This window comes from Ceratosolen solmsi, unplaced genomic scaffold (genome assembly GCF_000503995.2).
Source record: "Ceratosolen solmsi marchali unplaced genomic scaffold, CerSol_1.0 scaffold57, whole genome shotgun sequence".
NCBI classification, from domain to species: Eukaryota; Metazoa; Arthropoda; class Insecta; order Hymenoptera; family Agaonidae; genus Ceratosolen; species Ceratosolen solmsi.
In genome coordinates this window covers 5,790,547-5,805,461 of record NW_011948427.1, presented here as the reverse complement: position 1 = coordinate 5,805,461, position 14,915 = coordinate 5,790,547, and the positions used below count along the sequence as shown (strand labels likewise).

General features: G+C 30.3%; 2 protein-coding genes across 2 annotated transcripts in view; one reads left to right on the top strand and one right to left on the bottom strand.

Annotated features, from left to right (window-relative positions):
• Positions 1-2,571: 2,571 nt before the first annotated feature.
• Positions 2,572-4,240, top strand: oaf (BRICHOS-like domain-containing protein out at first). Its single transcript, XM_011501224.1, has 4 exons — positions 2,572-2,827; positions 3,148-3,261; positions 3,443-3,761; positions 3,909-4,240. The coding sequence occupies exons 1-4, from the start codon at positions 2,732-2,734 to the stop codon at positions 4,217-4,219; spliced, it is 840 nt and encodes a 279-aa protein (XP_011499526.1). The 5' UTR covers positions 2,572-2,731; the 3' UTR covers positions 4,220-4,240.
• A 3,456-nt stretch (positions 4,241-7,696) lies between these two features.
• LOC105363497 (probable serine/threonine-protein kinase yakA) overlaps positions 7,697-14,915 on the bottom strand; it is a 72,505-nt gene continuing 65,286 nt past the window's right edge. The window contains exons 4-8 of the mRNA XM_011501223.1: positions 13,811-14,033; positions 11,904-12,205; positions 10,772-10,980; positions 9,703-10,105; positions 7,697-8,814 (exon numbers count right to left, since the gene is read on the bottom strand). Of these exons, the coding sequence (XP_011499525.1) occupies positions 8,096-8,814; positions 9,703-10,105; positions 10,772-10,980; positions 11,904-12,205; positions 13,811-14,033 (1,856 nt within the window). The 3' untranslated portion in view covers positions 7,697-8,095. The remainder of the gene's footprint in view (positions 8,815-9,702; positions 10,106-10,771; positions 10,981-11,903; positions 12,206-13,810; positions 14,034-14,915) is intronic.

The window sequence follows — 14,915 nt, the reverse complement described above, 5'->3', positions numbered from 1 at the left end:
GTTTTATAAATATAAATTCTTCTTGTATATTAATAAATAAATTCTTTCATTTAAAAATAAGCAACACTTGTCTAGGATTGAACGAAATTAGATTTTTATCTATGTTCATAACCTACTCTCATTCAATGTTCCTGACCAATACTGAATAAGTTTCATATTTTTAATACATAATCATAGACTTTAAATTTTATTAATGAAGTTACTTATAAAATATAATACTCTTATTTGATATTTCGCGCTTCTAAAGTAAAATGGAATATCAAAGATTTCATAAAAAATTCTTAATTGCCAAGGAAAAACGATGTCTCAAAATACTAACCGAGTTTTAAGAACAAAATTTCAAAACTTCACAACACAACCGACCAATGACAGCAACAGTGTTAATTTAAACTTGCAATCACCAATTTTAGGCAAAAACTTTAAAACTCCGAATCTATATTTTCCGCTAACGGCTATGACGTTTGATCAAACATTATGTTACGTAAGTTATTTTGAAATAAATATTTTTCTTGCTCTGCTTTGAAAATTTGTATTTAATTCAAATCTAATTAATGAAAATTGTACGATTTAATTTTTAAGAAATAATATTCTATTATTAAATGAATACATTATATTACAAATTATTATAATAAAATGATTATATTAGTTTATTTATTTATGTTCAAAAATTATGTTCAGTAAAATATTACAAAATTTTGATAATTTTAGTATTATATTAAACTATTATCTTAAATTACATTAAATTACATGGAAAAATTATAATATTATAATATTATAATAATAAAAAGATGGTATAAAATGCTACAAATATTTTCTTAAAAAATTAAAAAATATAAAATAATATCTGACCGTATTACATTCTTTAACATAAAATAATGTTAATGTATGACATATTTTGAAAAATAATTGAAGTAATACTGAATCTCGATTAGGTGATCATCATAATAATATGCACTTAAAACACTAATTAAATAAATAATTCTAATCAGTTAAAAAATTTATTAACAATTAAAATAAAGAGGAAGAATCTAACATAATAATAATAATGTGTACTTAACACAGTTTCATATAAATATAATAATTTTGCGAAAAATAATACAGCAATCCGAGAAGGCAAATATGTGTTTTGAAAATGTATTTAGAATAAAGGATAATTAAAAAAATTATTGTATGACTAATCTAATTGTGTAAACTTTATTGCATATATTACTTCTACTGTAAAATAAATTAAAGAAGTATGTTTAACCATATATGAGATTAACGTAATTCTGTAATGAACGTGGTATTATTATAAAACAGTGTCACTAATGTTTTAATAAAAATAAAATGATTCTTCTTTTATATATATTATATATAATATATTATAATTTTCATTGATAATTATTCTATTAAATTTAACTTTACATATATTTTTTATTTTAATTTAATTTTTTCCTATTAATATATTTTACGTGATTAATTTTAATAAACGAATTTTGATAAATGAACTAAAAATAATCTCGCTGAGCAATTACTGAAAGAATATGTGTATTATAAATACTTATTCATAAAATGTTTAAGCATTCTGTTCATAAATATTTTTGTTAACACAATATTAATTCAATGGATCAGAAAAAGTCATTTCAATTGCTTTTATTCAGATGCCGATTTATCGTCATATTATTGTTCCTGAGATCGAACCGATTATTAGACCAACAATACCTCCAATTTTAGCATTGCTTCGAGCAGAATTGTAAGTTTAAAAACAATATTTTTGTCAGATGATAAAAATGAAAATACTTCTTATATAAATAATTATATTTTAATGATAATAATAAAATTGTTTGATTTGTATCACAGTATGCTTTATATCGAATTTCAGAATAGAATTGACAAATGAAATCAGTGAATGATATAACAGTAAAGATTCGAAATGATATATTGTAACACCATCAATTGAAAAATAAAATTCAAATTTAAAGATATGTGTATTGTTGTATTATGATTTCAATAAAAAATAAATATTTTAAACTCACATTATAACAAATATCGTAAATTAATTAGTTAATAAGTAATTAGTTAGTAAGATTATTTACATCACATCTTGAGTTTGCTGTCAAAAGTTTTCTTAATTAACGTTCATTATCAATTCAATGTCCATTAATAATAAAGTCATGTAAGAAAAAAAATCTTCTATTTATTTGGCCTCGACTAGAATACGATTCGAAAAGCCTTTAATTAAAATAATTATGTATATTGTATTTAAACAATACATTTTCATTTCCTGGCAATGAAATAATTATTTATTATTCCAATAATATTCACAAAATATTTTGCGATTATAATTTAATTTCAGAATACGTGCAAGCTCGTTACTTATTATATTATATGGATAAATTTATTTTATACAGTCGTGTGCCCACAGTCCTGATATTTAAATGCATTATCATCGTTTATCCTATTATATTATCTATTTGTATCATTGAATCTCTAGTCTAAATATAGAATATGTGAACGTTAGAACTGGAATATGGAATATGGATCATAGTGAACCGAGTAATAAGGTTAAACACTTCACTAATTAAATAGTTTTTAATACTCATGGAAGATTCCGAAGTACTTTTTCCTACAAGTAACGAAAAATGTGAAATAATCTTAATTAATCAAAGAGTGCATAAGTGTTATTTGAATAGTAATTTCAGTTAAAAATAAATCATCAAATTTCGTGCACAATTTAAATGAAACCGGAAAAATGAGGGATTGCAAAAATTCTACATTAATCTTATTAGTACTTCAAATTTTTTATGGAATTTGCTTTACGCATTTGCTTATAAATGTTAAAAATCAGGTTTGTTATTTTTATATTAATTAGTTTTTATCTATATGATCATATCCAAAATAATATTGCATTCACCGGAAATGTTTGTACACAATTTTTTTTTTGAGGTTAGGGGAAAATTAGTGTAATGCAATTTTTATTTATTCTATTACTAAGTATTAAAATAACAAGTATACGTTAATACAGGTTTGTACTTATTTTAAATAAATATTTAAAAAATTTATTAGCATTGATCATTTACACAATAAAATTATAAAATTTAATAATGACATATAAATGAAAATTAAAATGTTCTGTTATTTAAATTTTCATAAAATATTTATTTTTAGGGAGGAGATATTTTGTTAGAAACTATAACATCCAATATTACAGAAGACTTTATAATCTTAGAATTTCAATGCTCAGATGGGACCTTGGTCACTCAACTCGTTGACTTTAAAAATGTAATTATTGTTTAACTGTTAAATAAATCCACAATGATGTAATATTAAAATTTAGATATGGTATAAATTATAATATTCACAAAAAAAAATTTATAATCTTTATAATTATAACTTATTGTGTTCTTCAACCCTTTACGTTTCATTAATCTTGTAACTTAATTAATATTTACTAGTAATTTAGGAGGTACAAATTATCAAAGCTGTAGTTTTGGGAGAAGAAGAAAGAGGGCAAAATCAATTTCAAACAATGTGTTTTGTCAATCATTTTTATAAAATGGATTTTATATCTACTGATGCTATGTCAAAATTGAGGCAAAAGAATCCTGGCACAATTAGAGTAGCTGAAGAAGATAAAGGTCATACTAATTATACACTAGATTTCTTTTTGGATGTTTCCCATTGTAATGTAATATCTAAGCACATAAATACATTGTGTTCAGAAACAGGAGTATCTACTTATACAAGATATGAAGATATAAAATTGTGGGCTCAAAGACCTGGTAAGTAATTGAAAAATAAATAAAATTTATAATTATCTTCTTAATATTTAACATTGAAATAATTATTCAATTAACAATAAAAAATTGCATTATTTTATAATAATAATAAATTAGTGCATGTAAATTCTATTTTTTTTATAATTTTAGGTTCCTCCGAAGCTGCATTATTACAAACAGTATATAATTTTACTGTTGCCATAAATGATAAAATATCAATTAATAATACTAAATCAAATCTAGTTTCAAAATGTGCAGACACCTCTAACCTTTGGGCTCCTTGTACTTGCTCATTAGAGTTATGCATTGGTTGGTATCCTTGTGGATTGAAATTTTGTAAAAGTAAAGCTGATGTGAAAAAAGTAGCTAATACATATAGATGTGGTATAAAAACGTGTAAAAAATGTTTTATTTTCTCATATTATACCAAAATGAAACAAAATTGTCTTTGGGATGAATGACATTTAACAACATCCTAAAAATAACAACAAGAATTTGTCATATACTTTGTTCTAAGTATTTATACTAAGTTTTAAAATTAGTGAATCCATCATAGTTAATAATTAGTAGATATAAGAAGGCGTAAGAATGAATTTATCATTCACTAAAATTACATTGAAAATTTATAATTCTTTTACTGGTGTTTTTATGAATTAAATTTTATAAAATTTTTAATACAAGTTTAAAGTAAATATAAAATTTAAATATAAATTACGGATTATGTATTGATGTTATGTTAAAATTAAATAAATTACTTCTGAAAAAATAGGTTTTGATGATAAAAGTAAAAAAATTAAAATTCAAAATCCAACTTGAATAAGATTTAAAATACTTTAAAATATAAACGAAAATGTTGATATGAAAGGTTTTTCAAAAGTTTAAAAATTTGTTGAAGAACTATAAATTAATTTTGCTGCTTATTTTAGGTATTAATTTAGTCATTCTTGTATTAAACTGTTTACTTTTTGTTATCTTATATATTATTTCACTGTTGAACTATATGTATTTAATTAAATTTAATTAAATTTATTTAGTTATGTCCATATTTACTTAGAATTAATACTGGTATTAATCGCTAATTTTTCAGTTAATAGCATTACATATAGTTATAAATCTAAAAAATAAGTGTAAATAGCAATATTTATAGACAAATTTAAATAAGTTTCATTACAAATGAAACGTTTTGCATTAGATATATGTGTGTGTGAGCGCCTGAGTGTATGAATTACTTGTAAAAGATTGTCTATATAACTTAAGTTTTCAATGAGAAAAGAGTAATCATAGATATTTAGTTTTTAAAGAAGTTAAAATGAAATTAAAAATATTCAGAATGTTTTATTTAAGAATTTAATAAAGATGTGTGTCTATTATAGAAAAGTTCAGAATCAAAGAATTAGCTTCATTTTATAAATTGTTTATAAATTTCTAAACAATACGTACTTGTAAAAAACCAGTGTAAGACATTTATAATACTCTTATAGGTCATGTAAAAAAATATATATATATAAATATAGATATAAAAAAGAAATATATATATATATATATATTTGCATGCATGTATTTATGAAGCTACCAAATTTTAATGTTAAAACTTAAGGTAAATTCTATTTTAAATATTCATTATGTGTATGTAAATTGAATCACTAATATGCAAATGTAATTGTAGTTAAAAATTATTAAGACTAAATTTTAATGTCAAATAATTTTAAGATTTATTTTATATTTAAAAGTGGTAAACTTTTTAAACAGATTATTTATATAAAATAAAGACTAAATAATGTAATACCATATAAATGACATATGTGTATTTGTAAAATAAAGTATTTTTAAATTCACTCTATATTTATAATCTAATATAGAAACATTGTCAGATTGAGTATAAAATCTCTTAAGAAGGTAGGTAACACTGAAATTAATATTTCTAATATAAAAACAGAGTTGAATGAATGAAAGAAGGTACAAGAAAAATAATTAATAATCACAATAATTGCACAAGTACTGGTTAAGAAAAAAATTTGTTAGTACTCTTACAGTCTTTTGAAATAATACAAAATTAATATAAATGAATTCCTTTATTTTCAAATTTTGTTTAAGATGTGTGAATAATATGCATTCCATGAAAATTTTTGTTACGTTTATATTTTTGCAAATATTCGTGAACAATATAATAAAATATTGCTGCGATCAAGATGAATTAAGAACTGTCTTGAGAAAATAATTCTATTTTGAAAAATATTTATTGATTAAATTAATTTCACATAAATTATAAATGTTGGTTGAAATTTTGTGACTGTATATTTCAAAAGAATTAATTATTACGTTAATATAAGAAGTGGAGAAGACAAAGTTTTAACTATTTCTCTATATAAAATTCGTTCAACATGACACACACATATATATATATATATATGTATCCTTTACATATAATAATACTGCAATTTATATACTATTTTTTATAAATATTTAATAAAAATATTTAACATGTACAGTAAAGACTTTTTGCTAATTAAAAAAGTTCTTAAATAATAGCAAAAGACGTTCTTGAAAATATTATTTATTTATAAGATACATCCAAAATTTTATATGCACATCTCATGTCCTGAAAAATAATTATCTAATTCTCGCTTATAATTTCGTGTGGTTATTGTCTTAAGTACTATACGTCTAAAGAGGCACCGAAGCAGGCATCAGTTTTCTCTACTATACACAAAAATAACCACAACCACGCATACACACGCATGCACACCCGCGCGCGTAAAAACATATACGGCTACATGCATGCGCGTGTATGTATGTGCATGGCGCGTATGTATTTTTATAGAAAGGCAGAGAGAGAATTAATATTTCAAGAGCCTCTCGATCCTATATCTGCGAGTCTCTTAAATCGTTATTTATATACAAACTTAGGCATTGTGATGAATTTTTTTATTTATTACTTAAGGACTAACAATTTCATTTAAACTCGATAAGTACATTTTTAAAGACCGATTCGAGTTCTTTTCGATATTTTGTATTTATACGTAATACTCTATTTTTATTCTTTCTTATTATTTTAATTTATCCTTGTAAGAATCGTATTCTTGTTTTGATAAATAAAAAATATTATAGAAAAGAAAACTTACTGTCTTCTAAAAACTTGTGTATGTTCTGTATGCACGTAAATAATAATTCTTTTAAATATAAACTATGTATGTCTGCCCGCGACGCAAGCTAGACAAAATCATCGCTTTATTCGTTTAATAAACGAATTCGCACCTTTTGTATAAGTACAATATTTCCTTTTTTTGATTAAAAATTCTCGAGAAAGATTAAATTAATCTATTCAAGTCGATAAGTATCTCGTACAAAAAAAAATAGCATAAGAATTTACATCACTAAGCACCAAAGAGATCCATTGGAGTCAAAACTGGGAATAATCACAATTATCGAAGTCGCATACGCTCACATGATGACACATATTTGACAGATGCACACGCACACGCTCGCGCGTACACAAATGTGGGAAACATCGTATAAGCAGAAATATATCAAAATCTCACAAATTGTCTGTTCACCAGGCTTTAAAAAAGGACCTTTATTTGAACTTTGCAAAAGTTGGAGAAGAAACTTATTTGTTCACTTCGTCACTGTTTAACATTTAGATAAATTAATTAATGCTCATTTATATAAGCGTATATACGGAAATATTATTCATTACATTCGTATAATTATTTTTACAATATTTTTCAAAATTTAAGTACAATAGTATTTTATCAACTTTCTCTTCCTATACAAATTTTCAATGAATAATATGTCAACATCCAATAAATCGTTTTTCGAATTATAAATAAATTACTTAAAAATGTAATCGAACAAACTTTAACTGATTAAATGGAAATACTTTAAATTTACAAATTAAATAATCTGTTTCCTATCTGCAATGATTTTGTAGAGTTTCGATTAGTGATGCCGAAGCAAAAAAGAAAAATACTTTTAATAATTAAATCTTCTACGGATCATAAAAATTAAAAATTTAACGTTTATAAGGCAATTTTTTGTCGGATCTGCATATTATCGTGCAACTATTTATTACAAACCAACAATTTTATCGCCTCTTATGTACATTTAAAATTTTCAAAATCTTCAGCAATATTCCATCATAATTGAAAAACTAATGTAATTCGATAAGCATATAAATTCACAAATATCTAACTTAAAATTGCTCTACGCATCATCGATGCCAGTTCAGAATGACACCGTGGAAGGCCAGAATGAGGCACAACGCCACAATCAATACTCCCATATCATCAATTATTTAACGCGAAAGGAAAATAGTAATAATAAGTGCAATAATAACATTAGCTACTGTAGCACGTCTTGCGCACGTCCGCCAGTATAACGCTGAAATCGTCATCGGTAGCTTTGGGCACGTGTTCCATATTCTGACCTTGGACCGTTTGGTGCTGCTGCTGCTGCTGTTGTTGTTGTTGTTGTTGTTGCTGCTGCTGCTGCTGCTGTTGTTGTTGTTGCTGCTGCTGCTGTTGCTGAACGTGTTGTTGTTGTTGATGCTCTTGATATTTGGAAGCTTCGAGGCTCTGGTGGTACTGTTCGATGGTATGGCCCATTCCCATCTGTGCACACTGATTGGCTTGGTGATCCTTAGCCGCTTGCTCATCGAGGATACATTGAGCGTTGGCCATGTCTAGCTGGTGTTGTTGCTGCTGTTGTTGTTGCTGCTGCTGGGCGTGTTGTTGCTGCTGCTGCGGTGTGTAATATCGCAGGTCACTTGCGTAGTTGTGATTGCTGTCGAGGAGATTTTGCGGGGCGAGGCTCGAGTGTCCGCCACCGCCGCCACCGCCGCCCCCGCCACCACCGGCACTAAGGCTCGACGGGTGAGCGTACTTGTTGAAGTATTTTTCTAATTGCATCACATGCTCTTGATCCTCGTCGTGCATTACCGATGGAGGCTCCAAATGTCCGAGTGGAACTTGTTGCTGTTGCTGTTGTTGCTGCTGATTAGCCGTATTGTCTGGTGGATAGTCCGGATGGTGAGGGATCTGGTAGCGATGGGACACTCCTGTTTTTTTTTTTTTTTTGAAATAATACGTCACTTTAATGTTTAGCTTACGACTAATTAAACTTTAATGGTAAATACATTATGAATTAAAATAATTGATTAAAGTATGCTTAATATTATATTTTGCGAACATGGTAAATTAATTATATATATATTATTAATTTTTTTCCGAAAATTTTCATACTAATTCTTCGTGAAAGTATGTTTGTTTTAATACAATAGTTACAATCACGAACGATAATAATACCGACATTTTGCACGCTCCCTTCCAATGTAATATTAACGATATCACGTATTTTTAAAATTGTTTAAATTTTTACTTCTATTTGTTATTCTTATGTAATAATTTTATCGACGCATAATATCATTGAAATCCTAAAATATGGCTTTATTATATAATTTTGTGATTTGAAAAGATAAAAAGTGTCGTTTCTCTTTTTCGTAAGAAATATTGTGTTTCCAAACTGATAATATCGCTGGGATGTATAATTAACATAAATATAAAATAGTTTGCTATATATTTTTGTAATTACAAATTTATAGTCATTAGAATACTCCACAGCTTGTTTTTTTCTTCAATTTTATATGTTTATCCATCAATATAAATACGAAAATATAAAAAAAAAAAACTACTGAAATAAACGCAGCTGGGCTGCACTTGTTAAAGTGTTAATTGCCTTAAATTAATTATTTAATTAAAAGCTATAAAAGTGGGAAGAAAGTTAGTGGGACTGTTAATTTATGTGTACTATCAGTAAAAAATCCTTGTAACCGTCAAGTAAAAAGAAAATCTTATGAAGTGCGCATTAATTGTCAGACAGTGAAAAATGAGCCGCGAACGAACAAATTAATTACCGTCGTGATCATAACAAAGTACATGCGACTGACCGGGGCAGCCCTCGGCGGGACGTAGTCCCATGTTCTGTTGCTGTTGCTGTTGTTGCTGTCTATTCGCGCATTGCACACCACCGTATCCGCTGTCCTGTACTTGTTGCTGTTGTTGCTGCTGCTGTTGCTGCTGTTGCTGCTGTTGTTGTTGCTGCTGCTGCTGCTGCTGCTGCTGTTGCTGTTGCTGTATCGCTCCGTAGGTCTTGGGTTGCTGGGCTTGGGCTTGGGGTGAGTAGTGGAGGGACTGGTCGTGGGGCGAAGCCACCGGTGGATAGAAGGTGCCGGTAACACTGCCAACGTTGTCGAAACCGGATCGCAACTTGTTGCACGACACCATCATACCGTTAGCGATGCCCACCGCGATGCTCGTCGACTGCTGCCGCTCGAAGTTCAAATAACTCACCTATAATGCGGTGCAGATAAGAAACTGCGAAGATGCTAATTATACGTCGATCGTGGCACCAAATGCTATTAATTATATAGTAATTATATGCCTGTACGTGAGCGCACCATTCGCGACTATGTGCGTAGGCAAGATGAGGGCACACGTGAAATTGCACAAAAATATGGAATGTAAGTCTCAAAATGCCACGGTTTCGTCCGGCTTACTTAAGAAAAAAGTATTTCGATAAAAAAAAAAACTGACCTGCGAAATAAATTGTCTATAATAATATTTTTTACGAAATTGTACGTACGATTACCCGTTTATTAATTTATGTAAATTAAGCAGTTAATCATAATTAATGATTAAATAATGACATGACGCGAGTTAAAATTAAGGCAATAATCAATGGCATTATAATTCAAGGGCGCTAGGACAATAAATTGGGAAGAAAAACGTTTTCTCAATTCTCATTTAAGTAATGGTATCCCGATACAATCGTGATTTCGCGTTTTATAATGCTTACGCATTTATTGAGGAGGGCAATTGCAAGGGAGCGACCAGTTAAAAAGTCCAGCTCGTGAGTAATCTCTCTTAAGAGGCATCTATTCGACCATAAAATTAAACGACATCGAGTGTTATTGAATTTTTGCCATTGTATCGAGCCGCTCGATCGCAATGCTATACCTTCTTGTATGTAAGAGTATCGGTGTATCCGCCTCCAGTATTGGCGCAGGAAGATATGCTCGGGCCACCGACGTGCAGCTGACTGTCGCTATTCATGTAGGAGTAGCGCTTGTTCTGATCCGGTATATCGCCGTGCTGCTTGGTAGAGGCTTCCATCAGGTCCCTCTCGGGATCGGGATTCTGTGACACTGGCAAGTGTGCGTTCTCACCTACCGACCAAACCCCATCGTCACTTTCTCGCTTCCGCCGGTTGCTCCTCGACAATCCAACTCCCGGCCAACCAACCCTTCCATTTAATGTACGCGGGAGCTATCAGAGCTACCCCCGACCCTTGGAAGCTTGTTGGCCTCGCCTCGTTAAGCTGCCGCGAGCTTACTCACCGAACGTTACGAAATAAGTGCAAGCCTTTATAAACGATCGAATCTCACGCTCTCGTTGTCGAAGAAATACTCATGGCAACGACACGTTATAAGCAGAACTTGTTTATGCGAAGCCGAGATGAAAATTAATCGCTTCGTAAATATTTATTTGCGCGCATAGCTCAGTGGCCGATAACTTTTGCCGTCGACTCGTCGAACCAGTGACCAGTTCGATAAAAGACCTCGACGCTTAACCCTAAATTACCCAATAAGAAAGTCATGCGCGCCATTATCCTACTTAAATAAGCTGCCCGGCGAGACGCCTTATGCCCCCCATGATTAGTTATGAAGTTATATTGGCCAGGCAATCGAGGACTACAACGAATAACCTAAGCACGTGTCTTTTATTATTATATATAAGGTGGCTGCATTCACTCACCTTATCTAATCGAAGCTTTCCGCTATTTATAGCTGAAAAGTAATTATCGTAATAGAAAGAAGAAAGGAAATCCAAAGAAGAAAAGGAGAGGAAAAAAATGCACGAGTTGGCCCAGAAAGGCCCCCCCGGTTATTAAACATACGTCATACATCTGCGCATCGTATAAGCGCCAGATTTTTCCCTTTGGCGGGGGCCGAGGTTTTAAAACGCTCCCTCCTCCGAATAATTACTTTTTGCATAAGAAGCGGAAAGTTATCGATGCGCGGGCGCGTGGAAATTAATCGCGAGGCCTGCGGTAGGAAGAATCGCCAGGATAAGGGGGCGAGAGATTTACCGTCGGGCTCGGGACTGGCGACGGGCGAAATGTCGGGTGTGTGAATGATCGGCGTGTACGGGCTCCCGTAGAGCGAATTGTTCTCCGATTTGTAGTCCTGCATGCCAGGCTGTTGCTGCTGCTGCTGCTGTTGCTGCTGCTGCTGATGCTGTTGCTGCTGTTGCTGCTGTTGCTGCTGTTGCTGCTGCTGTTGCTGCTGCTGTTGCTGCTGCTGTTGCTGCTGCTGGTGATAAAGCGACGAGATCGGTGAGTGGCCTCCCCATGGCATCTGGGGGATGCCCTGGTAGTTGTCTATTTTGGACCTAAGATGATGAAATCATTCAACATTGTTTCACTCGACGGGGACAAGTAAATTATTGTACTCTCGATAAATTATTTTAATGGTCCTTCAGAGTGACTTTCTTTTATTATATACCGTAGTCGATGCTTCGTTACTTTTCTTTTATTCTATTAAAGATTAAAAGATTGTAAATTATATTCCATTTTACTACCTCAAAGGCTGTTATACAATATTTATTGTAAAAACCATTGCAAGCGTTTATTTATATCTATGTGCTCCGGTCACTCGATACTTTCTGCAATTGTAACTTTAACAGCGCTTTTACATTTGACGAATAGGAATTTTTAAGCTATCGGCCGACTCTTTATAATCCAAGGAACCGAATGAATCTTCGCCACATTGAAAAGTGCCTCCCCAATGGGCGCGTATTATACGAATTTTATATAGTGATTTGAGCTTAAGTAAATCTTGCCACCATTTTCCGCAACTCTATAAATAAAAGAATATTTCTGATCATACACATACGGTAAAATTACATTATACTTTTTAAACGAAAAAGGTGAAAACTCCACGTCCATTAAAATAATATTATAAATTAATATTATTAGATATTTCCAGTTGAAAGTCACATACGTATAGTATGAAAATGTATTATTTCAAGTTTTAATATATTCTCTAGTCAAAGCAGTATTCGCATTATAAACAATGTGCATTCCCGTATGTTTCGTGTCTAGTTATTCCTGTTGTTCCCACACCTAATTACAAATGTTTATTACATTGTTTTATGAATTCGAAATTTATACTATCATTAAGAAGATCATTATTAGAAAATATTTAATACAAACTACAAAGTTTTTGCAACGACATAAAATTGAAACGCATATTTAGCAAAATTGTATTCATTAATTTATATGAGCACCACAAGTATATAAGATTTATAATTTCAAATTTCAAATTTGTGTATAATAGCGAAGCTACGTAAACTATGATATTAAACTCAAAGTTTAATATCTTTAATATTTTTATTATCGTTTTCATTTATAAAGTAAAGTATATTAAATTCGAATGAATTTATGCGTTAATAAACTTTTCTCTCAATTGTATTTATAATTAAGAAATTATATTGTTTTGCAAAATTAACATTAGATCGTGAATAAATAAATTGAAAATTGTTATTTATTATAATTAATAGAATTCTACGTAAATAAAAATCATTTCCTTTCTCTACAAAAGAAATATTTGTATCCGTAAATAAAGCCTCGAGCGGAATTCTTGCATCTTGAGAAGAAGCTTCTTGCGATTAAAAGTAATAGTTTCCTGGACATATTAATAATTGTGTTGACTCTTTTGAAAGTCGACTGAAAATCAAAATATTCTTGCTGAAAGATATGAAAAAGGGTCATTTACGTTGAGAGTACAAAATAAAAGAAGGTAAAGGAAAGAGGAGGCTCGGAAAGAGAGATAAAAAACACGACGGGGAATCAAAAAGGAGATGAAGGATGAGGTTGAGGGGGAGTAGGAGTGGAAAGAGAAGGGTGAGGTGAAAGAGAAGGAGGAGGTGTAGGAGGCGGTGGTGGGGAAGAAAAGGAGGAAGGTGAAAAAGACGCTCCTCCATAGCTGGACTTACATGGTATGATGGATGGTGGTACCAGTGGGGTTCGGCCTATTGCCCGGGGTATTTGTCGCGGAGGGGGGCGAGGACGGTGCCCCCGGTGCCCGTTTGGCGTGTTTCCGTCTGCGTGGCCGGTACTTGTAGTTCGGATGTTCCTGCATGTGTATGACCCTTAACCTCTCGGCTTCCTCGACGTACGGTCGCCTGTCCTGCGGTGTAAGGCCTCGCCACTTTTTTCCTGGAAAAAAAGAATGGGTTCTCGTGAGTTTTACCGTGTCCTAGTCGTTCTTTCACGTTCTTTACTTGCATTTACTTTTTGTCCTACTACGATTATTTTTATCGCAACGACTTTTTATTATCAATCAACATGCGATCCATATTTAGCGCTGAGATTACCTTACCAATTTTTTTCCGGCTGGATTGCTTGCATGAAAAAAGAAATTGAAACATATATTATATTATTTTTGTAAAATTCCTTTAAAATTATATAATTTATGGCATAGTTGATTGTATAAGCATGAAAAATTAAGCCTTCCATAGAAATTTTAATCGGCAAGAATACTGGATGTAATTAAAGAATGATCAATGAATATTCAATGATAAAATTGAAAAATTTCTAAACATCCACGTATTTTTATAGGCTTTATAGAAATATGAAATAAAATTTATCATTGATTTATAAGTACTCCAAATTATATATATTTCAATTTAAAAATAAATTTTTGCTTAAATTTTTAGTTGTATGTTTTCTTAGATTATACAACTATAAATGGTTTTTTTCGTTTTTGCTATGCATTGTAGTTGCTATATATTTGAAAATGTGTATTGCAATGCATATAACACTATACAAATGCGCATTTTTTATTTCAATTAGCTTTTTAATTTATTTGATTGTATTAAGTGGAATATGAATATTAGTTATTTTAATGTTAATGAAAGAATTTCATACATGATTCTACAAATCTACAAAGTTTACAAAAAAAAATTTCTTAAAGTAAAATTCCCGCGGAATACAAATTAATAATAGCATCTCATCCACGTATCTAATACTGCATATCCTCGTTGATAGACGTTTTACGAGCGGCAACATTAAAAAAAAAAAAAAAAAAAAAAAAAAAAT